Source organism: Anolis carolinensis, chromosome 2 (genome assembly GCF_035594765.1).
Source record: "Anolis carolinensis isolate JA03-04 chromosome 2, rAnoCar3.1.pri, whole genome shotgun sequence".
Taxonomy (NCBI): Eukaryota; Metazoa; Chordata; class Lepidosauria; order Squamata; family Dactyloidae; genus Anolis; species Anolis carolinensis.
The window spans coordinates 212,819,093-212,845,399 of record NC_085842.1 but is presented as its reverse complement, the minus strand read 5'-3'; the positions used below and the strand labels follow the sequence as shown (position 1 = coordinate 212,845,399).

Genomic DNA, 26,307 nt, shown 5'->3' with positions numbered 1-26,307 from the left:
GGTCTTCCAATGAATGCTAAAGAGGTGGGATTTGAAGCATGTAGGAATTGGTAATTTCCTTGGGCTCTCAATTAAAGCCAACAACAAGGAACCAATAATAATAATAATAATAATAATAATAATAATAATAATAATAATAATAATAATAATAAAAAACACACTTTATATTCCGCCCTTCTCCCCTAGGGCAGATTAAAGGCGGATTACAGCATTTACATACATAGGCAAATATTCAATGGATTTACAATCATATACACACAAACACAAACTAAGGTAAATGCTTCTCCTTTCATTTCCAGCTTTGGAGGCGGTGCTCATGTTTGGCCCTGAGAGGTGCTCTTTCTCCATTTTCAGGCAGAGGAGTCTGCAATGTTTCCTGGTCATGTGGCTGGCAAGATTGCCTGGAGCGTCTCTGCCATTTCCTGCAGAAGCGATACCTATTTATCTACTCACATTCACATGTTTTTGAATTGCCTGGTTGGAAAGAAGCTAGGGCTGACAGATGGGAGTTCATTCCCATCTCACAGATTGGAACTGCCAACATGCCAGCAGATTCAGCATCACAAGGATTTAATTCATTGTGCCACCGCAGTCCCTATATAAAGGACTAGCTGTGCCCGGCCACGCGTTGCTGTGGCGTTTTCTGGTGGTGTTGGTGAGAAATTGTTGAGGTAGTGGTGGTATTGAATGTCTGTTGTATGGTTGTCTTTATGTTTAGTATGCACACTGAAGTGGATTTTATGGCACTGTGGACTCAAGATAATCCAGTTCAAAGCAGATAATATAAGATTCTAAATGGGTTATATAGCTGTGTGGAAGGGCCTTGGGTCTACATTGCCATATAATCCAGTTAAAATCTGATAATCTGTGGAAGAGGCCTAAGTGAGGCCTAACTGTGCCTGTCCCCTGGGCTGAGTAGGTTGCTAGGAGACCAAGTGGGCAGAGCTTAGCCTTCAAACTGGCAGCAATTGGATAAAAACTATTATTCCTCTCCCTGTAATTAGAACTTTATTTTTCTTTTCTTTTTGTTGTATCAACCTAGAACCGTGCATGATGGGTTGTGTTGTCAAATTTCGAGGTTGGGGGGCCTGTAGTTTTGTTGTTTTGTCTGCTGCCCTGATGCCATCACTCTTTTATAGATAGATAGATAGATAGATAGATAGATAGATAGATAGATAGATAGATAGATAGATAGATAGATAGATACCTTTGTGATGGGATACATATTTTAGCAATGACAAGAAAGAAATTTCCCAAAGAAGCAGGTTTGAGGAGAAAGGGGGAAGCAGTACTTGCATATCATTAACAATTAACATATATATACATGTGGGGCACATAGTTAAATTCTGGAATTCACAATATGATGCTGTGATGTTCAACAACTTGGACAACTATAAAAGAAACTGGAGAAATTTCTGGAAACTTAGTTGCAGTGGCTACATATGAGCTCCTATTACCCTGGTAATTTTGGTACCTCAAAATGTTAACCTTGTTCCTGGGTATATTTCACTTGATTATTCCAAAAATTGCACCAGTTTCCCCCCATATGGCATATACTAGTCTTCATCTACTCGCTCATAGAAAATCATGATAAAATGTCTAAGAAACTAGAGCTGATGTGGTCTATTCAATGCAAGTTTCTGAATCACTGCTCCAATAACTCCAAGAACAAGTCTAAAAAGCATTGTGTGTTTGCACTCTAGCCCGATAGTTGTGATGATAGCCAGAAACATACATTTCACAAGAGATGTTGGTCAACATACTTCATGACAGAAAAGAAAGAAAACTCCTCCCCATCCTGGTGGTAGATAATAAAAATCTGTGTAATTGACTTTATTCGTTAAATAGCCTTAAGGCTTTTTAAAGTCAAAATGCAGAATATGTGATCTAATGCAAAATGTGAGCATGAATGGTCCAAAGAGGACCTAGACTTCAAATCAAATCAGAAAGAGCAACAAATGCAAGATGGGATAATATATGACCTAAAAGAAGTATTTTATTTTTTCATTATTTAATCCCCCCACCACCAATATATGTACATTAATCTTTGCCTTAATGCATAATTTCACTAGATACAAGGCTTGATTGTAAGTGCAACACCCATACTACTAATAAGAAAGAAAATTGGGATTTTGAGAAACATGCATATCAGTGGCTACCCAACCTTTTTTGACCAGGGACCATGTTGACCAGGGACCACTTTACAATACTAGTATCAAAAGGGTTATGAATCAGTTTTTGATCAACTTTACATTTGGTTTGGTTATTGGGGTGCTGATTCAGAAAATTGCATTGGCTAGGCCACATCAGCTTTAGTTTCTGATACAGAACATATGTCATCCAGTAGTCGCCATCTGCTCACCCACAGAAGACCATATTTGATAATCTAGAGAGGATGTGGTCTATCCAATGTAATTTTCTGAATCAGCACCCCAAATGACCCCAGGAACAGGCCTAAACACAAAGACACCAAGATGCCCCCGCTTCAGGCACCACATGGAATGGCTCCACTCAGGGAGGGAGGGAGGGGGAGAAGCAGCAGTCAGGAGGCTTGTTGTGGCGCCTTTCGTGGGTAGTCAGCCTCTCCCCTCCTGACATCCCTGTTGTCTCGGCACTATAAGAGGGTCTCATGAGACCAGTCACTCTCTCAACAACTACTCTTTATTGATTAGTCAATTTTGACCATATAAAAACATGTGAAACAGTCACTCTCATGGCAACGGTGTAGTAACGGTGAGGCTGCGGACCATATTTTAGTTCTTGGGTACCACTGTTGGTCCATGGACCACAGGTTGGGAACCACTGATATATACAATTCAAAGCAGTTGCTGATAAAATCTCAAAAGAAGATGGCTTGATTATGGAATTATTTAATTTAAATTTAAATTCCTGTTCTTGTTTCTAAAAGGCCTTTCCTGGGTGCTTTCAACTTTCCCTTCAAAAATATGAAACTCTCTCTTCAAGCGGATCTCTTTTGAGTATTCAGAATGAGTGTAAATCATATCTTACCTGTCTGTCTGCTATCCTCTCATTTGTCCTGCTGGGGAAAAAGTGGATCAGATATGAAAACTGCTCTTACAAAGATAGAGACTCCTGAATGGGATGCCTTCCTCTCATTCCTGCCCTACTTGCTGAGTATAAACACCTTGAGAGAGGTACAAATCTAAAGGCCAGTCTTCTCAAAGTTCTCCTTTTCTCCAATGCAAAGCTCACTTTAACTTGGCTGATTTGAGTCCATACTGGGGGACCTTCCAAACAGCCATATAACCCGCAATATCTACTTTGAACTGGGTTATCTGAGTCCACACTGCCATATATTCCATTTCAAAGCAGATAATGTGGGGCTTTTTTCATCTGTGTGGAAGGGGCCTTGGATGCAAGTCTCTGTCTGTCTGTCTGTCTGTCTGTCTGTCTCTCAACATGGACAGAAATGGATACATTTTTGTACACATTCTGTGTGCAGTATAAACAAAAGATTGTATATTTTTGTGTACCATTTTAAAAACTCCATAATTCGTTACAAATTGGTTATCGTGTTTTTTGTGTATGTTCTTTCAAAGTATGAATGTATGAAATGTATGATTTCTCATTTTTAGTATGAGTTCTCATATATAGCCAGCTCAGAATACATTTGGGTACACATCTGGGCATAGTGGGGAGGGAAACTGAATAATTTTATATTAAAATATACAATCAATGAATCATTGGGTAATGCCAGTGTAATGAAGCTGGCAGCTTCTTTTTTCCACCAAGGATCATGGATCAGAACTATGAGCCCCATAATTACTAGTGAAAAGAAATGCATTGCAGATCTACAATCAAGGAAGTTTGTCTTAGAAACCAAGTTTAGAGAACTGGTGGGGAATTGGATGAAGAGGCTGCACTGAAGAGTGGCCTTGGTTTACAGCCGGCTGTACCTACTTCTCTTCCAATGAGACTGATTTGTGGGAGAGCTTATAGATCTTGCGATACAAGCATGTCAATGAGTATTGTGTTGTCAAAGGCTTTCATGGCCGGGATCACAGGGTTGTTGTATGTATTCCAGGCTGTATGGCCATGATCCAGAAGTATTCTCTCCTGACGTTTTGTAAAATTCAGTACCTAAGGTCAAAAAGTAAGGAATCTGTCATTCTTATTTTGTTTATGTTAACTAACATGTTAACATAAAATCAAGTAGCATTCATGTCTGCTGCAACTGTAGCAAAAGTTTAGCCCTTTGTGCATTTCTCATGGGTTTTTAGAAGCCTCTGTGTACAACCAGAATTCAGAATATATTAGGGGTGTGTGCAATGCCCCCAAACCATACCATGATGTTTGACTCCTCACATCATTCTGTTTTCCGGGAAATTTATGAAATCAGGAAAGGGGCGTTGTTTTCATTCCAGGAAGATTCGGCGTACGAAAACAGATCTGCGGGTCTCCTAGAATTCGGCCAGCAGAAGTGGATCAAGGTTCAGCCAAAATGCACAAGTTTAATTCATATTCTAGAGTGGAGATACACCATAGGTGCTCAGTGTCAGTTGGAATGGGCATGGCACAGCCCAATACCTAATCTGTGAGTGGAAAAATGAAGCTGCACCTGAAATATTCCTGCTCCCTTTTGCCTAATATCATTCGAAGCACATATGCTGCCTACCCAGAAGTTACACTTGTATATTGAACACAAGCAGAATCCTAGCTAATGAAGATCTTCAGAGGAAAATGGCTTTAGGTAGAAGTCCTGGGAGGAAATGCCTGTGTATATTTACTTGGGTTTAACATTTTGAGAATATTTCAAAAAGGCAGCATGAGAAATACACACAGAGGAAGTCACATGTAACCTTGAGGTGACATTTAAAGAGGAAGACTATATTCACCGACAGACATATTACTAATTGAAATGCATCCTAAGTTTTCATCTTCTAGGAATACTGAATTCCATTAAACTTCCAGAATGGATTCATTCCATGGCACAAACAGCTTATTTAGATTCAGAGCAGTGGCTGTTAGAGAAGTAGTTGTTATTGACTTGAAGGCACGCAACAACAATTTGAATTAAATTAACTATCTCATCAGCCAAAAGCAGACCCACACTTCCCATTGAAATACTGGTAATTTTTAGATTTTATTGTTCTTTCATGTTTTTGCACTATAAATAAGATATGTGCAGTGTGCATAGGAATGTGTTCATGTTTGTTTGTTTGTTTGAAGTTTTAGGACCCCTGATCTAAGGGGTGGAATTACAGGATCAGAATCTGCCCAATGCCTACATGCATCAGAATCAGGAAGTGCATCTCTACATCCACAAATACACTACTGTTTTTCCTGGTGATGGGATGCATTTGAATTTGGCGTGTATTCAAGGATAGCAGTATTTATCTTCCTGTATTACAGAATGCACACAGAATAAATGCATGAGAAATAAGAAGTCAGAAGCTGGAAAATAGTGGGGAAAAGCCTTTCTAAATCATAAGGAGAATCTTCATACATAAAGGAAAGTGACTGTCCACACATAAGAGGTGGGGTATATTTATTCTCCTTGGAGTCAATAAGGCCTGAACAGAGTTCACACTAGATTTAACACCACACATTCAATTTCTAATCCAAGCAGTTGAAAATGTGAAGCTGATGCCTGATATTTATGGCACCCTGGATCTGTATCAAAGTGGAGTATTCGGCAATCCACCTTTTGAAACCACTTTCAGGCGTGCATACATGTTCTGGACAGAAATTAAGGATGAGCCTACCATTTTGTAATGTAGGTTCATGAATTGGTTTTGTTTACTGGAAGTTTTCATGTCCCTCTTTGTTCGCATGGAAGAAGAAACTCTTCACAGGAGATGGAGAAAATAAGGAGATGCCAGGTGTGCAAATGACCTCAGGGTCTTTAGTTTGATGGCATGGGTTTAAAATCAGCAGTTTCTAAAATCAATTTTTACTACAGGTGCATGTTAATTAGACTTTTCATGACGCCCAAAGTACTGAACATATTTTAAAAACAATATATTAATATTAAATTGTGCCCATTAAATGTCACCAGGTTGTTATTACAGCACTTTGGAGTTTTCATTTTTGTGTATTTTGTATAGCTCTTGGTGGCACAGTGGATTAAACCACTGAGCTGCTGAATTTGCTGACTGAAAGGTCGACGGTTCGAATCTGGGGAGTTGGGTGAGCTCCCACTGTTAGCCCCAGCTTCTGCCAACCTAGCAGTTCAAAAACATGCAAATGTGAGTAGATCAATAGGTACCACTCTGACGTGAAGGTAACAGTGCTCCATGCAGTCATGCTGAACACATGACCTTGGAGGTGTCTACGGACAATGAAATGGAGATGAGCATCACCCCCCAGAGTCGGACACAACTAGACTTAAGGGGAAAACCTTTACCTTTACCTTAGAAAGATAGAGCCAATGGCTGAAGAGACAATGTATGGTGTTGTCAGTTGTTCTTATATGTTTCAAAGGCCATTACAAAAAATTCCAGTAGTGTTTCAGGGATGGAAATTGGAGAAGTGGCTTTCTGCGGGATGCTTGTCTATGCCACCTTCTACAAAATGGCTTAGGAAGATTCTGGCCACAAAAGAATGGATCCTGGTGAAGTTTATCCAGATTCCACATTAGTCCAATACTGCTTGAACAAAGAGAAAGTACAATTGCTTAAACAGAGGAACATAATAATTTATTGTATTATTTGAACACAAAACAAAGATAAGAGACTGCAAACTGACATCAACACTATGTTTAAGGAAGTAAGAAATTGGGTACGAGAAGAGTTCAACAAATAGGAAAATAAGACCAAAATTCAGTAGTACAAATACACTAGAACAGGGAAATGAGGTTTACACCATAGTAGCACTGAGAAGGATCTTCAGTACTATTGTGAAAAGGCTGAGTCTCTCCATGTTTATCTTGTCTTTCAGTCTTTTCATAAACCTCAATGTCAACTGCAGGCTTTTAAGAAAACTCACACACTATATTTAATTAAATTAGCATGTGCAAACAAGCAACAGTCTATTTTCTTCTCTTAGAATGGGGACACAGCTGGAGAGTTTCGGTCAGAGTGCAGAGGTAAGAGTTCCTGGGCTCACACATGGTAGACCTCCTCTTCTTCCATGGCATGATTGGTGTATCCCTGCAGGCGTGCGTTACACCGCAAGACATCCCAGCCAAAATTGGTGCTCCTCCGTGATGAATCGGGTGTGCTGGAAGCACTGCCGAAGGGTCCCTGTTTAGTGGAATGAGCCTCCCGGCCGTATTCTCCTCCTGGTGTCATTTTGGCCTTCAAGTACTTTTCAAAGGCATCTCTTCTATGGAGGTCATATTTTTTTGCAGACAGCCGGTTCTTTTGCTGTCGAATTTCATACCGATGTTCAACCCTGCAGGCAAGATATTTAACAAGAGAAGTCAAGGAGACTGTTTTCCATCCACCATTGCCCCTACTGAAGATAAAACATTAACTCAGTGGTTCTCAACCTGTGGATCCCCAGATGTTTTGGCCTTCAGCTCCTAAATTGTAACGGCTGGTAAACAGGCTGGGAATTGGGAGTTTATTTATTTATTTACTACATTTATATCCTGGCCTTCTCACCCTGAAGGGGACTCAGAGCGGCTTACAAATAATATGTACATAGGTAAAGGTAAAGGTTTCCCCTGACATTAAGTCCAGTCATGTCTGACTCTGGGGGTTGGTGCTCATCTCCATTTCTAATCCGAAGAGCCGGCGTTGTCCGTAGACACCTCCAAGGTCATGTGGCCGGTATGACTGCATGGAGCGCCGTTACCTTCCTGCCGGAGCGGTACCTATTGATCTACTCACATTGGCATGTTTTCGAACTGCTAGGTTGGCAGGAGCTGGAGCTAACAGCGGCCGCTCCCACCGCTCCCAGGGCTTGAACCTGGGACCTTTCGGTCTCCAGCTCAGTGCTTTAACGCACTTTGCCACCGGGGCTCCCAATATGTACATACAATATATTATATTATTAGCATAGCCCAATATTAGCATTATATATTACTACATTGTACTATACCACTATACTGTAATATTATTAGTAATATTACTTGTAATATATAATATAAAATTAATATTATATTGTATTATTATTAGTATTATATTGTATTACATTATAATATTATCAATTTTATATGTATATACATTATATTGTAGCACAGCATGTTACTGGGGGGATGGGTCCCCAACTGATGGCACAGGAGACAAGATGGAACTATTGTAGGCCAAAACACCTGGGGACCCACAGGTTGAGAACCACTGCATTAACCCAATTCCCTTTCAAATCAATATTACTGCCCACAATACCACTACATCTCAGAAACAAGACTGGACTTGATCCTAATTTTTGTCCCAACCACCCATTGAGCCAGTGAGGTCTACCTATGTATAGACTCACCATTCAGCAACTGATTTTATGGACCTACTTTATTTGGGAATGGCCAAAATGATTCAGGTCAAGGTTTACTGGGGTGGGAAGGGAGTGGAATCCGGTACAATATTACATTTACATAAGCAATATTCCTGCCAGACTTACTGACAAAAGTATTTGGAGATTTGCTGCTGTATCAACTACAGATAATGCCATCGAACATCAACACTAGAGGTTGCCAATAAACTATCTGCAGATTTTCCTCCTAGCTCCAGAGATTGAAGACTTAGCTTCTGTTTTGTTTAAAAGAAAGCTGAAAATTGAAATTTAAGGGAAGCCAAATTGGCACCATTTTGTGACTTAAGAGTATTCATTTAACATAGTATTTTTCTAAAGTTTCAGGAGCCATGGCTGGCTTAAAATTAGGGATGATGGTAGGTTGACTTTATTAACGGATCTCAACTTCCCACCTTTAATTTTAGCTTTGGCTTATCTCACACACCTATGGTTTGCTATGCCCTTTCTAAAATAGCTTTCTCCTTGTTCTAAATTCCCCACCAAAGCAGCATTGAAGAGATGACAGTCGGTGACAGCCAATTTCCCTTTCCATCATCAGGCCTTTTACTGTACAGTGCATAATATTTAACCTGTGGGATTCATTTGCACCAGATCCAGTAGAAGCTTAAATAGGCAGGAATTAATTATGTATTTGATCAAGAGCCCACACAGATGATCAAGAGTATAATACTGGCATGATTATACTGAGCGGTAAAGAAGGTTTTGCAAATGGCATGAGACAAGAAACCACTACACTTGCCAGCAAGTTAATTTGTTTCCTCTCCATCCACAGGGATGTAAAGAGTCAGTCACCAAGAATAGATTTCCCAGCACAAGAGCAGAATCCCCCATGCAATTAATACCTTCTTTGCTGACATTGCCCCACAACCCAGCACTGTATGCCAATGTCAAAATCAGCAATGGAGGGAGGAGGAGAGAAAGAAGGGTAGGGAAGAGTAGGGAAGGGAAGGGTAGAGTAGGGAAGAGAAGGGAAGGGAAGGAGAAAGAGCAGAAGCCAATCAGACATGGCAAGCTTTACGCTCTCTTCTCATGAATGCTATGCAAAAACTACTAAGCTCATTTTACCTTCATTTTTTTAACCAAATGTTCATTTTGATTAATGTCACAAAGTCCCCCCACTTTCTCATGTTTTCCCATCCAGTCTAAAACATTATAAACATGTTCAATTGCTGTCCCCGGTTCTATTTTTCTTCTGATTCTCATCCCCATATGTCCACTGTCTCTTTTAGTCTTATTGGCTATGGCAAACCTTACTTTTCATGATCATGGATAGGTTTAAATAATATAATGTGATTTTACAATAAGTCGGCTGAAAGAAAGCAAGGCAGTCAAATAAAATCAAAGCAAATGATACCGAATAACAACTAAGATGGCACCTAACAGAAGCAAAACACCTTTTCAGAACATCAGGAAATCTATATATATATACTAGCTGTGCCCGCCACGCGTTGCTGTGGCAAAGTCTGGTGGTATGGGAAATCAAGTATTGAGGAATTGGTGGTAGTTAAGGTAAAGGGTAAAGGTTTTCCCCTGACATTAAGTCCAGTTGTGTGTGAGTGTGTGGGTTGGTGATCATGTGTATTTGTAAGTTGAAGAGGTGGCATTGCTCGGAGAGTCCTTGGAGGTCATGTGGGTGGTATGACTATGGAGCGCCGTTAGTTTTGCGTCGGAGGAGTAGGTATTGATGTACTGATCTTTGGATGTTTTGGAAGTGTTGGGTTGGGAGAAGGTGGGGTAATAGTGGGGGTTGACTCTGTTTTTCGAATTCAAACCTGCGACGTTTCATTGGAGAAGTTGAGTAGGTTAGTGGTTGAAGACGCTGCGTCATTAGGAACTAAGGGCCAAATGGCCTAGCTGCGCTGTGCGCGTGCGCACAGCACAGATAGGCCATTTCGCCCTTAGTCAACAAACTAAGGGCAAAATGGCCTATCTGGCAGTGCGCATGCGCACAGCCAGATAAGCCATTTTGCCCTTAGTTTGTTGACTAAAGGCGAAATGGCCTATCTGTGCTGTGTGCACACGCACAGCACGGATAGGCCATTTCGGCCTTACTTCCTGGTCGCGGCCGCCGATCGCCCAGGCGATCGGCGGCCGCGACCAGGAAGTAAGGCCGAAATGGCCTAGCTGCGCTGTGCGCGTGCGCACAGCACAGATAGGCCATTTCGCCTTTAGTCAACAAACTAAGGGCAAAATGGCTTATCTGGCTGTGCGCATGCGCACTGCCAGATAGGCCATTTTGCCCTTAGTTTGTTGACTAAGGGCGAAATGGCCTATCTGTGCTGTGCGTACGCGCACAGCGCAGCTAGGCCATTTGGCTCTTAGTTCCTGGTCGCGGCCGCCGCTCGCCCGGGCGATCGGCGGCCGCGACCAGGAAGTAAGGCCGAAATGGCCTATCTGTGCTGTGCGCGTGCGCACAGCACAGATAGGCCATTTCGCCCTTAGTCAACAAACTAAGGGCAAAATGGCCTATCTGTGCTATGCGCACGCGCACAGCGCAGCTAGGCCATTTCAGCCCTTACTTCCTGGTCGCGGCCGCCGATCGCCCGGGCGATAGGCCATTTTGCCCTTAGTTTGTTGACTAAGGGCGAAATGGCCTATCTGTGCTGTGTGCCCGTGTGCACAGCGCAGATAGCCCATTTGGCCCTTACTTCCTGGTCGCGGCCGCCGATCGCCCGGGCGATCGGCGGCCGCGACCAGGAAGTAAGGCCGAAATGGCCTATCTGTGCTGTGCGCATGCGCACAGCACAGATAGTCTACAAACTAAGGGCAAAATGGCCTAAGGGCAAAATGGCCTATCTGTTTTTAGCGGTTTGGCGTTGGCGCGGGGATTGAAGCCCCGCGCCAACACCGGAGGCGTCGGTGGCGCTACGGGCCGCTGTCGACGCCTCGACAGCGCCCCTAGCGGCCAGCGCCCGAGGCGGCCGCGTCAGCGGCCTCTTAGGATCAACCGGCCCTGAGTGGGTGGGTGTTGTTTGTATGAATGGAGGAGGAAGGAGAGAGTGGGAGGGAGGAAGTGGATGGTTGTGGTCTTGCTTTGAAAGGGTAGAGATGGGGGGGTATGGGTTGTAGTGGGTGGCCCTTGTTTATAGGAATGGAGGAGGAAGGGGAGGGGTGGGTGGGAGGAAATGGGTGGTTGTGGGTTGTATTGGGTGGGTTTTGTTTAGATAAATAGAGGAAGAAGAGTGGGAGGGGTTGGGTAGTGGAGTGTGTGGGGTGGGAATTGATTTTATGAGTGGAGGAGGAGGAATAAGAGGAGTGCAAGGGAAGAAATGGAGAGTTCGAAAGAGAAAGAGGGGGTCAGGGAGTTGTTTTGGAGCCGAGGTCCAGGCTGTGAGGTGGGGGTGCGGCTTGCCCTTCCTTATTTCTCGGTGGAAGCGTTCCGTGGGCCCAAGGAGGCCTGGTGGTGCCTCAGGACGGAGGAGGAGGAGGAGGAAGAGGAGGGGAGGTGGCGGGTAGGAGCAGCACCATGTTTCCCAGCCGTGGGAGCAGCGGCGGCGCTCTTTCCTCCTCCGGAGGGGAAGGGGAGGTGTTGGAAGAATTGGTGGCGGCGGGGAAGAGTTGGGGTGCTCAGGCGGCTTGGGGAGGGTCGGTCTGTCTCTGCCTCCTCGCTTTGTCTGGGGTTGGTTTCGCCTTCCAGCTAAGGGGACTGGCAGTGGGTTCTGTGCTGGCGCAGGCACAGTTCGCCTGTTGCCACTTTTTGCCTTTTTTCGGCCATGTGATTGTGTTTTTAATATAATGGTGTGGTATCATACTGGAGGCGAGGATGATGATTTCTGTGGTTGATTTGCAAGTTGGGGGGGGGTTTGGGGTTTAGTTGCTTTGTGCATCGCCACGACGCCAAAACTCTTATATATATATAGATATAAGGGTAGTGAAATTTCAGCCTAGGACAAAACAACAAAACTACACATCCCAGAAACACTAAACTTGGCAGCACAACCCCTCAACCATGCCTCTACGTTCATACAACAAAAAGAAAAGAAAAATAAAGTCCTAATTAGAGGGAGAGGAATAATTGTTTTTATCCGATTGCTGCCACTTAGAAGGCTAAGTTCCACCCACTTGGTCTCCTACCCTGTTTCCCCGAAAATAAGACATCCCTGAAAAATAAGACCTAGTAGAAGCTTTGCTGAATTGCTAAATATAAGGCCTCCCCTGAAAGTAAGACCTAGCAAAGTCTTTGTTTAGAAGCATGCCCAGCGCCTGCCAAACAGAACACCAGAGCATGCAGGATTGGTAAATGTACATACCAGTTGTACATGGAAATAGTGGTAGTAACAAGAAATTCTTGATAGGATTCACAGTTTGTCTGGTTGTGATGACAACTACTGTACAGTGTATAATAAATGGTTATTTTTTTGTTCAACAATAAATGAGAATTCTTCTTCATAGAAAACTAAGACATCCCCTGAAAATAAGACCTAGCACATCGTTGGGAACAAAAATTAATATAAGACACGGTCTTATTTTCGGGGAAACACGGTAGCAACCCACTCAGCCCAGGGGACAGGCAGAGTTAGGCCTCATTTAGGCCTCTTCCACACTGCCTATAAAATACAAATTATCTGATTTTAACTGGATTATATGGCAGTGCAGACTCAAGGCCCTTCCACACAGCTATATAACCCATTTATAATCTTATATTATCTGCTTTGAACTGGATTATCTTGACTCCACACTGCCATATAATCCACTTCAGTGTGCATTTTATACAGCTGTGTAGAAGGGGCCTCATATAATCCAGTTCTAAGCAGATAAGATACTTTATTTCCCATACCACCATACTTTGCCAAAGCAACGTGTGGCTGGACATAGCTAGTATTTATATAAAACAGATGTCAATGCTAATAACAGTGGTTCTCAACCTGTGGGTCCCCAGATGTTTCGGCCTTCAACTCCCAGAAATCCTAACAGCTGGTAAACTGGCTGGGATTTCTGGGACTTGTCGGCCAAAACACGTGGGAACCCACAGGTTGAGAACCACCGCTTTATAACATTATGTGAATAGTTTTGGAAAAGCAAGAATTAAATGTGGTTTTGCTAGCAAATGTTTTTAACGGCTCCACATTTTGTGCAAATCTACCACTTGTTTTTCTATTTCAATTACATCTGAGCTTTAAGAAGCCACATTTAGATTTTTCCCATAGCTACACAGTGAAGATATTCTTTGACAGAATATCAGAAGATAAGTAGCTTGTGCCAGGCTTGAAGACAGCTTTCTTTGCCAAGGCCTCAGGACATGGGCTATTTCTAGGAAAAGCAAAACTGTAGATGGAAACAGTTTGATTTTTTTCCCCTCTGGTGTGGCTTTCAAATCTGAGCCCCATCTATAACTATTTCCACCTGGTGATAGGGCTCACTGGCTCAGTATGAATGTGTTACTGTGTGTTGCATTTGCACAAGGTCAGTTGCATCAACAGATGCAGCAGATATATGTTTTTTGACCCCTGCGTGGCCACTAAGGCCCCTTCCACACAACTGAATAAAATCCCACATTGTCTGCTTTGAACTGGAATATATGACAGTGTGGAGTCAAATAACCAAGTTCAAAGCAGATATTGTGGGATTTTCTACTGTATGGAAGGGCACTAAGAAATATGTATGTTTGGGGTTCTCTTGCCCTGGTACACCATTTTACCTATTTAGCCAAATCCCTCGTATACCTTTTTCCACAAACAGTGTACCCAGAACTAATTTCAGTTTTCCTTACATCACCTGACTGCCCTGCTTCTGTGGCATCAATAAGATTCAATCCTTGTCTTAGGTTTTGGCTCTGAAATTTATGGGTAATCAAAAGCTGCTGACCTGGAAGCTCTTGGGTGTAGCCTAGGTCCTATTTGAGGCAGAAAATATCCTTTATGGACCACTCAGAAACCAACAGAACACTAAAAACATACAATCCAACCTTGTGTTGAGAGCTTTCCCCCTAATTTCTTAACTTTCTACCATTTTCTACCACGGTTCAACATTCAAGGGAGTTGACAAATCCTTTCAAAACAAAAGCCTTCTATGTCAAGGTTTGAATCAATTGCCATGTTTGGAAAAAAAACCCCAGAAAATGAAACCTTGGGGATGGAAGCAAGATAAAAGAGAAGTAGCACCTACAAGAGCGGGGTTCACTCACTACATCCATCTCGGCCCAAAAGAGCCCATGAATTTCTGATGGCCATCAAAAAAGAAACAAACCTGACTTCTTTCCATTGCATTTTCTTAACAAATGTAGCTCTTCATGTACTTTCTTGGCTCATTATTGGGACCTATTTTTCCTATGAAATGAATGGATCATTTCACCCTGTGAAATGGGGTGTATCCACTTAGACCTCTGAATTCTGGATGCTGAGCATAGCTCAATTGACATTAAAACCAGGAAACCCCCCTCCAAATTGGAGCATAAATCGTCTAATTTGAGAGGAGTCCCTTGCAACCCCAACCCGAGACCTGAATGCGGTCTTGTTCCTTGCTCTCAGAATCTCTAAGAAGGGTAGGAAAAACAGAAGAGAAAATAGAGTGAAACAGTAGATGGGGAGGTGGAATGGGAGTTGAGGGAAAGGGTTGCAGAGAGTAATGGTCATCGTACTGACCTTATGGGGGGAAAAGAAAGGACAGATGTTGTGTAAGAGGGGAAAGAGTTGGAGGGGGGAGGGGGGTGTGCTGGTACGGTTGTACCAGAAGCTCAGACTTTATTTTCTTGCTGCTAATTTTTGCTATCATAGGACAGGCCGCCTGTCAATCATCAAGTTTGGTTCCGCCCCTTGTTCAGGGCTCTGGGCGGGAAGGAGCCATTTTTAAGTTAGTCTCACTTAGGAAGCTAAGCTATAGGATGTAGACCAGCTCGTCCCATAGAAAAGCTTCATATTTCAAGAACATCTGGGGATATAGAACATCTGAGGAAACAGAAACAGAAATTCCAGGGGAAAAGTCCCAAAAGCTCTGGCTGAGGGCTTACAGCCTCTCAGCCTCACAGCTCCTGAGGGAAACAGCCCTAAGTTTCTAAAGACTCAAAGAGAGAACAGCATCACAGATCCACGAAACCCCAGCTGAAACATCTGCAAGCCTTGGCTGGTAGGTACACTCGATATCCAGACGCATTTGGAGTCGGTAGTGGGTCCCACATCAGCTAAGCCCAGATAATAGACAGCCTGGGAGAGGTTATAAGAGGGTTTTCACAGTTATCCAAAGCCAATTGCCTGTCCCCTGGGGACAAGACTGAAAGGGCCAACAGTTTATTAAGGAAACCTTGAATTGTTATTTGACTCCTTGAAGATTCATTATTTGTTCATCAATAAAGATTTCGTTATTTCATTAAAGACTCAAAAGGCCATCCTTTTCAGGGAAATCCTCAAGAACCTCTCTTTAGGCGCCCTGGCTTCCCTCTGGGCATAAAGTATACGTCCTATACAAAAAGACAATAGTTACAGGCCCAGCGCGTGACAGAACAGGGGGTGATGATCTGAAGGGAATGAATGGGTTAAGAGATGATAAGTGCAGGGTGAGGGAGAAAGGAAGAATTGCATGTGTTTGCTTTGGGAGGCTGACATATGGGTTTGCCTTTGAAGACTGTCTGGAAGCTTCAAGTGGTCCAAAGGGCGGCAGCCAGATTGCTCACCAGAGCAAGGTACAGGGAGCATACAATTCCCCCTTTACGCCAGCTTCACTGGCAGCAATCTGCTACTGAGCACAATTCAAAGTGTTGGTTTTAGCCTACAAAGCCCTAAATGGTTCCGGCCCAGCTTATGTATCTGAATGTATCTCCCTCTATGAACCATCACAGGATTTAAGATTGCCTGGGGAGACCCTAGTCTCTGTGCTACCTCCTTCGCAGGTGCGACTAGTGGGGACAAGAGACAGGACCTTCTCAGTGGTGGCCTTTGTCTATGGAACTCCCTCCCCAATGAAATCAAATCAGTCCCTTCTCTCCTGACCTTCAGGAAAAAAACTTGAGACGTAGCTTTGGGATCAAGCTTTTGATAAGTAATTGGAGCAGTGCAATAAGTGATCATGAATTAATGTGATTGACAAAAAGAACGGCCCTGGATTATGATTTGGATGGCATGATTTTAATTTATGTTTAATAATTTATGTAATTGTTTATTTTTAATATATGTATGGCATTGAATTGCTGCCTGTTGTAAGACTGCCTTGAGTCCCCTCTGAGGTGAGAAGGGCAGAGTATAAAAATGGTTTTTCTGGCTATACCAATTTGTCCCTCTGTAAAATGGCTGTTTTGTGAGTAGCCCCATCCAATATTTTGAAAATTGGCACACAATTACTTTCTTCAAAATTCCCAAAATATGTATTGCTTTGAAAAGGATGAGAACCTTTTCCCTGATATAGTACAATACTTGGAGTTCATGGTGGCGCAGTGGGTTAAATCACTAAGCTGCTGAAATTGCTGGCTGAAAGGTCAGCGGTTCGAATCTGGGGAGTGGGGTGAGCTCCCGCTGTTAGCCCCAGCTTCTGCAACCTAGCAGTTCGAAAACCTGCAAATGTGAGTAGATCAATAGGTACTGCTCCGATGGAAAGGTAATAGTGCTATATGCAGTCATGCCGGCCTCATGACCTTGGAGGTGTCTACGGACAACGCCGGCTTTTGGCTTAGAATGGAGATGAGCACCAACCCCCAGAGTTGGACACGGCTAGACTTAATGTCAGGGGAAAGCCTTTACCTTTACCTAGTACAATACTTGCCTAGCAATACTTTTGCAAGGCCTAAGATAGAAGGTCCTTTCCAGCATTTCTTGAAAAGCAGCCTAGAAATGTAGGCAGCCAAAGCCCAAGCTCTTCAGGTGAGCAATATACTTTAAAATGGTCCCTCAAGAACACCAGAGCCTCTTTCCTAGTTCTGCAGCCTGATCTCTTTTTATTGTAGATCTGTGTAAGCAAAAGATCTTCCTGCATCATCCATTGATCGATCCATTTTGATGGAAGATGACAGCCTTCATGGAATGTACCCATTCTGAATATCTTGTTTAAATAGCATGTGTGAATATACTGAACTCTTGTTTGCAAACCAGTAGGTTCATTTATCAGGGAGCTGAGGCTAGCTGTTGGATTTATGCTCAGTTGCAATGCCAGGTGTGTTCTAAAGCATTGTGATAAATGTAGTCTGGAGAAAAGAAGAAAAGTATGAAATCTAGTAAAACTGCAGCTAAAGAGGCATGAAAAGCAATGAAACAGAGTAAAAATAATTAAGCTCCTCATACTGCATGGGAATTTCCATTTCTTCCAAACTAATTTTTATGAAGAATATTGTAATATCACTCCCAGCATAATGGGTGCGGAGAGGCTAATCCTATAATTGGGGATTGTAAAACAGCAACTATTATAAATTCATGTTTACATGAGGTCCCAGTTCTCTAAGAATTATAAGTCTCCATTGCGAATGGAATTTTCCAAACTCTGTAAGGGATTTTCTTTTATTGTTTTGGAGAGTCTAACAAAGTATGTTGAAAGTGTAACCTGTAACTAATTTGTGAAAACCCAGCATTTTCTACCTGCTGTGAAAGAAAAGAATTACTATTTGCTTAGTTTGGAAAGACCTGTAAAGGTCGCTGAAGCTGGAAAAGTGGCAGAGCAGCCAAAAACTGGTGTAGGCAAAGTCATTAATTTTATATAATACACAAAGGTTCAAATGTTCACAAAATATGCAATAGGAAACTCAACATTAGCACAGAATATCAGGAAACTGTCAAGGACACATACACATTGATTTGCTAAAGTATAATAATATACAGTACTTTCACATGAAGAACTAGGATCTAAAGACAGAAGACCAAAACAAACAATCCACACTGTCACCAAATCCTATATTATTTGCAGCTTCTTAGCTTCTACAACACATGGGTGAAATTCAACAATCTATAATGGCAGTGAGTCTACTGGCTGTAAATGCAACTGCAAAGAAATGTGACCCAAAGTAGCATTGCGGTGAATTTGGAGTCTTTTTCAAGATCAAAATGTTTGAAGAATTTTCATTACTGTTCCATTATCCAGGCAGAGGCCACAGGGGGGTGTTAGAGAGAGAGAAGGACAGTCCATTTTATAGGGGGGAGCTGAAGGAGGAAAACAGTTATTCCCCCTCCCTACTTCCCATGTCATAAACTAGGGTTGTTTCCACAACGGGAACATGGATGGGGGGGAATACCAGGAAAATGGTTTTACTCCTTTAACCCTTCCGCCAACCAAATAAAATAGACTATCCTTCTCTCTCTGTCACCCCCTAGTGGCCTTCGCCCAGATAATGGAACAGTACCGAATTTTCAATATATACCGTATGTTGCTATTATGTGTCTTCACATTGCTTTTAACCATAACAAATCTCTATTGTACATTTCTCACACATCTGAATAAAACAATATGGGGAAAGCGATGGTTGGCACAAATCTTAGTAACCATGAATAAAAACAGGAGCCAGATTACCTTGCCTTTCTCCAATATTCCTTTGCAAGCAAAAATAAATAATCCAGGAAAATGTCTGCTACGAAACTACTGAGAATGTGTTTTCTGTTGAATTAAGTCTCAGTCAGTATCTTTGATATTTAATTTTATTACTTTGCATAGTGTTGCCAAATATAGTGGTTTAGCAATCTGAATTAATTTTTTAAATTGTGTCAGAAGTGACTTGAGAACATACTGCAAATCACTTCTGGTGTGAGAGGATTGGCTGTCTACAGAAATGTTGCCCAGGTGATGCTCGGATGTGTTACCATCCTGCTGGGAGGTGTCTCTTGTCCCCGCAAGCTACAGCTGACAGACGGGGGCTTACCCCATCTCACAGATTTGAACAGGCAATCTTTAGGTCAGCAATCCAACCTTCAGGTCAGTAGTTCAGCCGGCACAAGGGTTTAGCTCATTGTGCCACCGCAACTCCTATCTGAATTAATGAATTTTTTATAAAAAATATTTTCTATCTGAATTAATGAAAATTTTATTTTATAAAAATCACTGCCATGTGGCATAGGAAAATGAAAATATACAGTTTCAACATACATATGGGTCTTCCAATGTTAAAGAAGTGGGAGTTGAAGCATGTAAGAACTGCTCATTTCCTAGGGCTCTCAATTCAAGTCAACAAGAAACCCATACAAAGAAACTTTTTTACCCCATGGATGCCTTTCTGATGTGACATATCTTAACAATAGCAAAGTTCATCCTGCAGGAAAGAAATTTCCCCAAAGAAGCAGGTTGTGGAAGAAAGGGGCAAACAATACTCGTACATCATAAATATACATAGATACACATATGGAGCATATAGTTAAACTCTGGAATTTGTAACTAGCAAGATGCAGTGATGGACAACAACTTGGACAACTATAAAAAGGATTGGATACATTCCTGGAAGCGGCAATCCTCCAATTATTGCTGAACAACAAAGGGAAGAGGGTCTGTCATACAGGAAGAGTCATTCTTGAAAGCCCTACATCAGTGGTTCTCAACCTGTGGGTGCCCAGGTGTTTGGCCTACAACTTCCAGAAATCCCAGCCAGTTTACCAGCTGTTAGTATTTCTGGGAGTTGAAGGCCAAAACATCTGAGGACCCACGCATTGAGAACCACTGCCCTACATGGTTTTGATCCAGGTTACCTACAGGATCACCTTCTCCTGCACAATTTGCTCCTTAAGGTCCTCTGGAGGGTGTTTACTCCAACCAGCCAGAACCCAACTGGAGACAGTCACCCAGAGGATCTTTTCAATGACCGCCTCAAGATTGTGGAATGACCTGCCAGAAGAGCTCCAATAGATAAATGAGTTGTCAGAATTTAAGACAGCTGAAGACCCATCTCTTCTGGCAGGCCTACCCAGTCAACTCTAAATCATGAGTTTTGAATTTAGAATCACAGAATAATAGAGTTGGAAGAGATCACATGGGCCATCTAGTCCAACCTCCTGCCATGCAGAAAATGCACAAAGTGCCCCTTACAGATTTGCTTTTGTATGTTGATCTTTTTACCCTGTGTTTCCAGAGGCTCTGAATCTCTGAAGATAACAGCCACAGATGCAGGTGAAACATCAGTAGATAATGCTACTGGAATATAGCCATACAGCCCAAGAAGCTCACAGCAACCCAGTGATTCTGGCCATAAAAGCCTTCGACAATACATAATAATACTACTGCTACTACTACTACTACTACTACTACTACTAATAATAATAATAATAATAATAATAATAATAACCATCTCATTTTGCATTATGTTCACACAGCAGTCAACTAGACACCCATGAATTACAGGTTCCTTTCCTGCTCATGTTTCTCAAAAACAGGTACACAGCTGCATATTTTTCCTGGAAAGCAACCACTGATACATTTGTCTTCCATTAATTTGCCTAATCTAATGTTAACACCATCTGAATTGCTAGCTACCTGGGGAAGAAATGCACTGAGTAGACGTGTCAATGGTGTGTTAATTCACAACCAAGTAGATGTAGTGATGGCGACCAACTTGCACAACCATAAGATGGGACTAGATAAAATTCTGGAGGCAAAATAGATTAGTTGTGATAGCTACATATTACCTCCAATTCTGGGGGGCAGCATGCCTCTGTGCATTAGTTGCTGAAGAACACACTGAAGGGGCTGCTATCACATAAGATGTTATGGGAAGACTCATTCTGTATCAGACCAAAGGCATACCTCATTCAGCATTGTGTTGGCACAATGTTCAACCAGGCATCCATTAGTCACTTCTTTGCCAAACCTACCTCAAATACCACCGGTCTCCGAGCCCGTATTCCTTCCCACAGATCCCAGAACGAGGCCACAGACATCGTGGTAGTTTGCGCTCTAGCATCACAGTCGTGGCAACAACCTGAAACATAACATTTGGCATTAGATGTTTCTCAACATGCTTCATGACAGAAAGAGGGAAGAGAACGACACAAATTTGTATATTCCTTATCCTGAAATCCAAAATACTCAAAAACTGAAAAATGTCCGCATGGATCACTGAGAAATTGAAACAGTTGCTTTCTGATGGCTGAATGGACATAAAGTTAATTTCATGTATAGGCAGTCCCCGAGTTACAAACATCCAACTTGCATATGCTCCTACTTATAAATGGGGGTTAGACAGCAGGAAGTGAGAGAAATCTATCCTTAGGGAGGAAATTTACTCTTGGAAGAGTTATTATGGGGGAAAGTGACTCCACTGAAGCTTTATTACCAATCCTTGTTTCCATAAACCAAAATTTTCAAAATCCAATGGTCACAGCAACGAAAGTGAGGTGAAATCTTCTGAACAGGGGCACAGACAGCAAAACAAATGTTACAGGGGTGTTAACCCTTCCATATGCAATCTAAACTTTTAAAAGGGCTGGGATGTACCTGTTCCATCTTACATACAAATTCAACAAGAACAAACCCACAGAACCTATTTTGTCCATAATCCAAGGACTGCCTGTACAAGATATTGAGTATAGAATGAGCTTCAGGGTATATGTATAAAGCATATAAGAAACATAAAGGAATTTTATGTTTAGGCTTGGGTCCTATTTCCATTTCATTACACATATGCAGATATACCAAAAATCAGAAATAAGGAATACTTCTCATTCCAAGCATTTCAGATAAGAGATATTCAACCTGTACCTCTACTGTTGGATTGGCTGCAACCAAGTGCCATCAGGCTCCTCCCCTTCCTGATGGTTAGTTAAAACAGCACAATCCATGTTTTATTTTGCAAGTAGTCTTAGGTTTTATTAAGCCAAAATGCAGAGTAAAAATATTTTGATGTTTATTGCTCTTTACTTTTTCCTATAATTGTATTGAAAGGATTATAGATTTTTCATGATGTAATTCCTCCCCATCAATATATGCACATGAATCTTTGCCGCAATACATAATTTCACTAGAGTCCAAATTTAATTGTAAATGCAGACCCTTGCGTCCTTCTTTATATGCTCACCTGAGCTCTCCAAAGTTCATCCCGCTCGTGGGCCACACGCCAGTGGGTATCGCCCATCATGGCAATAAGCAGGTTCAGCATAAGGAGGGTGGCAATGACAGCAAAGGCAGAGTATGTGATGCCGTACATGAAAGGCAAGTCCACTTCATAGTTGGCAGGTCCATCAATAATAGTGAGGAAGAGTTCAAATGTGCTGAAGAGTGCCATGGGATAGTTATAAAAGTGACCCAACTCATCAGGGTCTTCGGTTTGGAAAATGACATAAAAAGCTGGCAAAGAAAAACAAAACAAAACAAAAAAAGATCACGAACAAGCAATGTCCAACTTCAAGGTTTCCCTGCCTAGGACACTTTTCAGATGTGAAGGAAGCCTTCTGCCTGAAACTCACATGGTGCACAATTGCAAATCATGGGCAATGCTACAGTTTCATTCCTCCTCTTCATTCTCCTCTTCATCTACACTAGAATTAATACAGTTTGACACCATATTAATTGCAATGGCCTAACGCTATGAAATCCTGGGATTTGTAATTTCACGACTCACCAGCAATCTTTGTCACATAAGGCTAAAGACTACAAAACTACAACTCCCGTGATGCACCCTTACACATGTTTGTCCTTGCTACAACATGCACATCATAACATTATCTTCAGTTATTCATCTCATATTTTCTGCAAAACCTGGGCATTTAAACCTTTGTATAATCCATTTGAAGTCAATCCCAATGATATAAGTAAGGAGCTATAATTTTCCCTACAGATTAGGAGGAAGAGTGCAAAGCATCCAGGAAGGACAAGATCAAAGTGATTTCAGCTGCTTAAAAATGGAAATGACATTATGTTTCCATTTGCGGCTACGAAACTTCAAACACAAGTAGTTTACAAGGTTCATAGTCTTCTCTGCCTAAGAGAGCTGTACTTTACCAAACTACACATTCCAGTATTCCATAACATGTGCTGCTTTATTGAAAACAAAACAAAACCTTCTGGGTTCCCTTAGTATCTCTCCAGTTTCTGGTTTTCAGATTTCATGGCTGGTCTGGTGAACTATGGAACAGATGAATAACACGAGCCCCTTGCATTAGTATAGATGTCTTTTCTGGGATTTATCAAGTGCAGAACAGCCTATCTCTACTGACTGGAAAAGATTACCGAGGGAACTTTCCAATCATGCCTTGAGATCATAACAGGGATTGTAGTATCAGAGGTCAGAGTCAGGGGCTGAGTATATTACTTCTCATTCTCCAACATAACCCTCTGTATTTGCTGGAGTTAAAGGCAGAGGACTTTTTAAAAGCCGAGAGAACATCTCTAGGCCCTCCACCTTAAAGTTGGGAGAAGCTCCAACTTCTGGTAGAAGTTGTGTTTATTGCATAACATATTGGAAAATTACTGCGCCCAGTCTCTGGGTCCATGTCCTTTTGGCAAATATGAATCTCCATTAATATGTAGAGACCATTTTTTGAAAACCACTAGTCAAGAAAAGCATGACCTTGTTAGAAGTTAACTCTTTGAACAAGTGATATTCACAAACATTCATGCAATGGCACACAGATAGCTCAGCTGTTAAACTGAAGAACTGTGCTTTTAAACTGCCAAGGATAAAGACATGCCACTTCAAAAATATATTTGGTTAGCAGAGTTTTGATTATGTTTCTTTGCAGTTGCAGTTGGCCAAAAGATATACATTCTTTTGAAATCTCTTAGTTTAAAAATATGCAGAGATTAAATAAACAAAGTCTTTTTTGAAAAATAACATATCTTGTTTACTCATAAACATCTTTTATTAATTCACCATACAGGCACATTTCTTATAGTTGTAGATAGTATGTAGCTTCTCTCTGTGTTGTGTACACAGGATATCATTCTTTATCAATAGTCCATAGTCTTTAAGTATAGTTGCACTCACTGAAGTCCATAAGCATACTTCTATATTGAAGTACAAACAGATACATTCATCCACCTCCACTGAGATCTGGACAGATACATCTGTTTTCATTGAAGACCAAACACTCACTGAATACAAAATGGAGTCCTGAGTCTGAACATGCTCAGTACAATCACATGTCTATAACCCTTCCCACACCAAAAAGTCAAACTGGCAAATCAACATGCACATAGAATACAGCTTAGCAAATGTATACATTAACAAATAAATAGTGAGATGTTTGGGAGGTTGCTATTTCCAACAGTGCTGGAGGACTAGAGGTTGCTAGACAGAACATATTAATCAAATATGTGCATCATCAATTCCATGGACAATCAGGTCTACAAAAGCTAAACTTGCAAATGTATATCTGTTGCACCTTATTCTACTCCAGGGGTCCCCAAACTAAGGCCCCGGGGCCGGATGCGGCCCTCCAAGGTCATTTACCTGGCCCCCGCCCTCAGTTTTATAATATAATATATTGTATATACATATAATATTGATAATAATATTATAATGTAATACAATATAACACTAATAATATTACCATATAATAATATTTATTATATATTCTATATTACATATAATATTACTAATAATATTACAGTATAGTGGTATAGTTCAATATAGTAATATATAATGCTAATATTGTGCTATGCTAATAATATAATATATTGTATGTACATATAATTTGTAAGCCACTCTGAGTCCCCTTTGGGGTGAGAAGGGTGTGATACAAATGTAGTAAATTAATGCAGTAAATAAATAAATAATAAATAAATACATTTTAGACTTAGGCTTGCCCAAAGTCTGAAATGACTTGAAGGCACACAACAACAACAACAACAACCCTAATTAACTTGACTATCTCATTGGCCAGAACACTTCCCATTGAAATCCTGATAAATGTACGTTGGTTAAAATTGTTTTTATTTTTAAATATTGCATTGTTCTTTCATTCTTCTTCTTCTTGTTGTTGTTTTTGCACTACAAATAAGACATGTGCAGTGTGCATCGGAATTTGTTTGTTTTTGTTTTTTTCAAATAATAATCCGGCCCCTCAACAGTCTGATGGATTGTGGACCAGCCCTCAGCTTAAAATGTTTGAGGACCCCTGGCCCAAAGGGTCTCTTCCAACCCTCTTTATTATTATTAATTAATTAATTAATTAATTAATTAATTATTGCTAACTGGCCAACTATAGTCCGGCCCGCCAACAGTCCGAAGGATTGTGAACTGGCCCTCTGTTTAAAAAGTTTGGGGACCCCTGTTCTACTCCTTCAGTCGGAATAGTTCCCGTGTTTTATCCCATTTTGTCCCTTACCTATTTAACATTCTTGGGTGCCTTTCTCTCCTCATTCCTCATATATGCACTTTACGGCCTAGTTATTTTTATACATCTTTCATGTTTTTATTCAATCCATGTTTTATTGATTGTTATTGATATGTTTTTGTTTTCCTGCCCTCTGTATTCTGAGCCAAGAACTAAAATTCTGGGACCTATTCTTTATCCCCTCCTAATAAATACAGTGTCAGAAAGGATGTTCTACCTTCTGTCCGACACTAACCCTGCAGTTACTCATAAGGTGGCCCTTTTTGCCCTGGCAGCTCAGAAAATCCGGGCAAAATCGATCTCCGATGTTGCGGTTGACTGTGCTGGGGATGCTTTTAACTAATAGTGTTTTTTTATATCCAATGTGTTCCCTGCTTGGGTTTTAATAATGCTGTACTTACTTGGTTTTATCTTGTTTTTAATTTTAATTTAATTATGTTGGTGCTAATCCATGAAATATGTAGTATTTGAAGGGCATATCCTGACATTGATATTTGCAGCATTTTAATGTTTTAATGATTTATATAGGGTTTTAATGGCATGTTTTATATTGTATTTGATGGTCTGGCTTTTGTGTATTTGTTTGTTTGTCTTGCATGCGAAAGACCTATGGTCTAAGCATTAAATAAATTTGGTTTTTATTGACTTGTTTTACTTGATGTGTTTTATTATGTCTGTTATGCTTGGGCTTGGCCTCATGTAAGCCAAC

General features: G+C 41.3%; 1 protein-coding gene across 1 annotated transcript in view; it reads right to left on the bottom strand.

The window, feature by feature from the left end:
- Window positions 1-6,637: 6,637 nt before the first annotated feature.
- LOC100566195 (transient receptor potential cation channel subfamily V member 6) overlaps window positions 6,638-26,307 on the bottom strand; it is a 132,412-nt gene continuing 112,742 nt past the window's right edge. The window contains exons 13-15 of the mRNA XM_008120809.3: window positions 22,340-22,608; window positions 21,138-21,244; window positions 6,638-7,356 (exon numbers count right to left, since the gene is read on the bottom strand). Of these exons, the coding sequence (XP_008119016.1) occupies window positions 7,065-7,356; window positions 21,138-21,244; window positions 22,340-22,608 (668 nt within the window). The 3' untranslated portion in view covers window positions 6,638-7,064. The remainder of the gene's footprint in view (window positions 7,357-21,137; window positions 21,245-22,339; window positions 22,609-26,307) is intronic.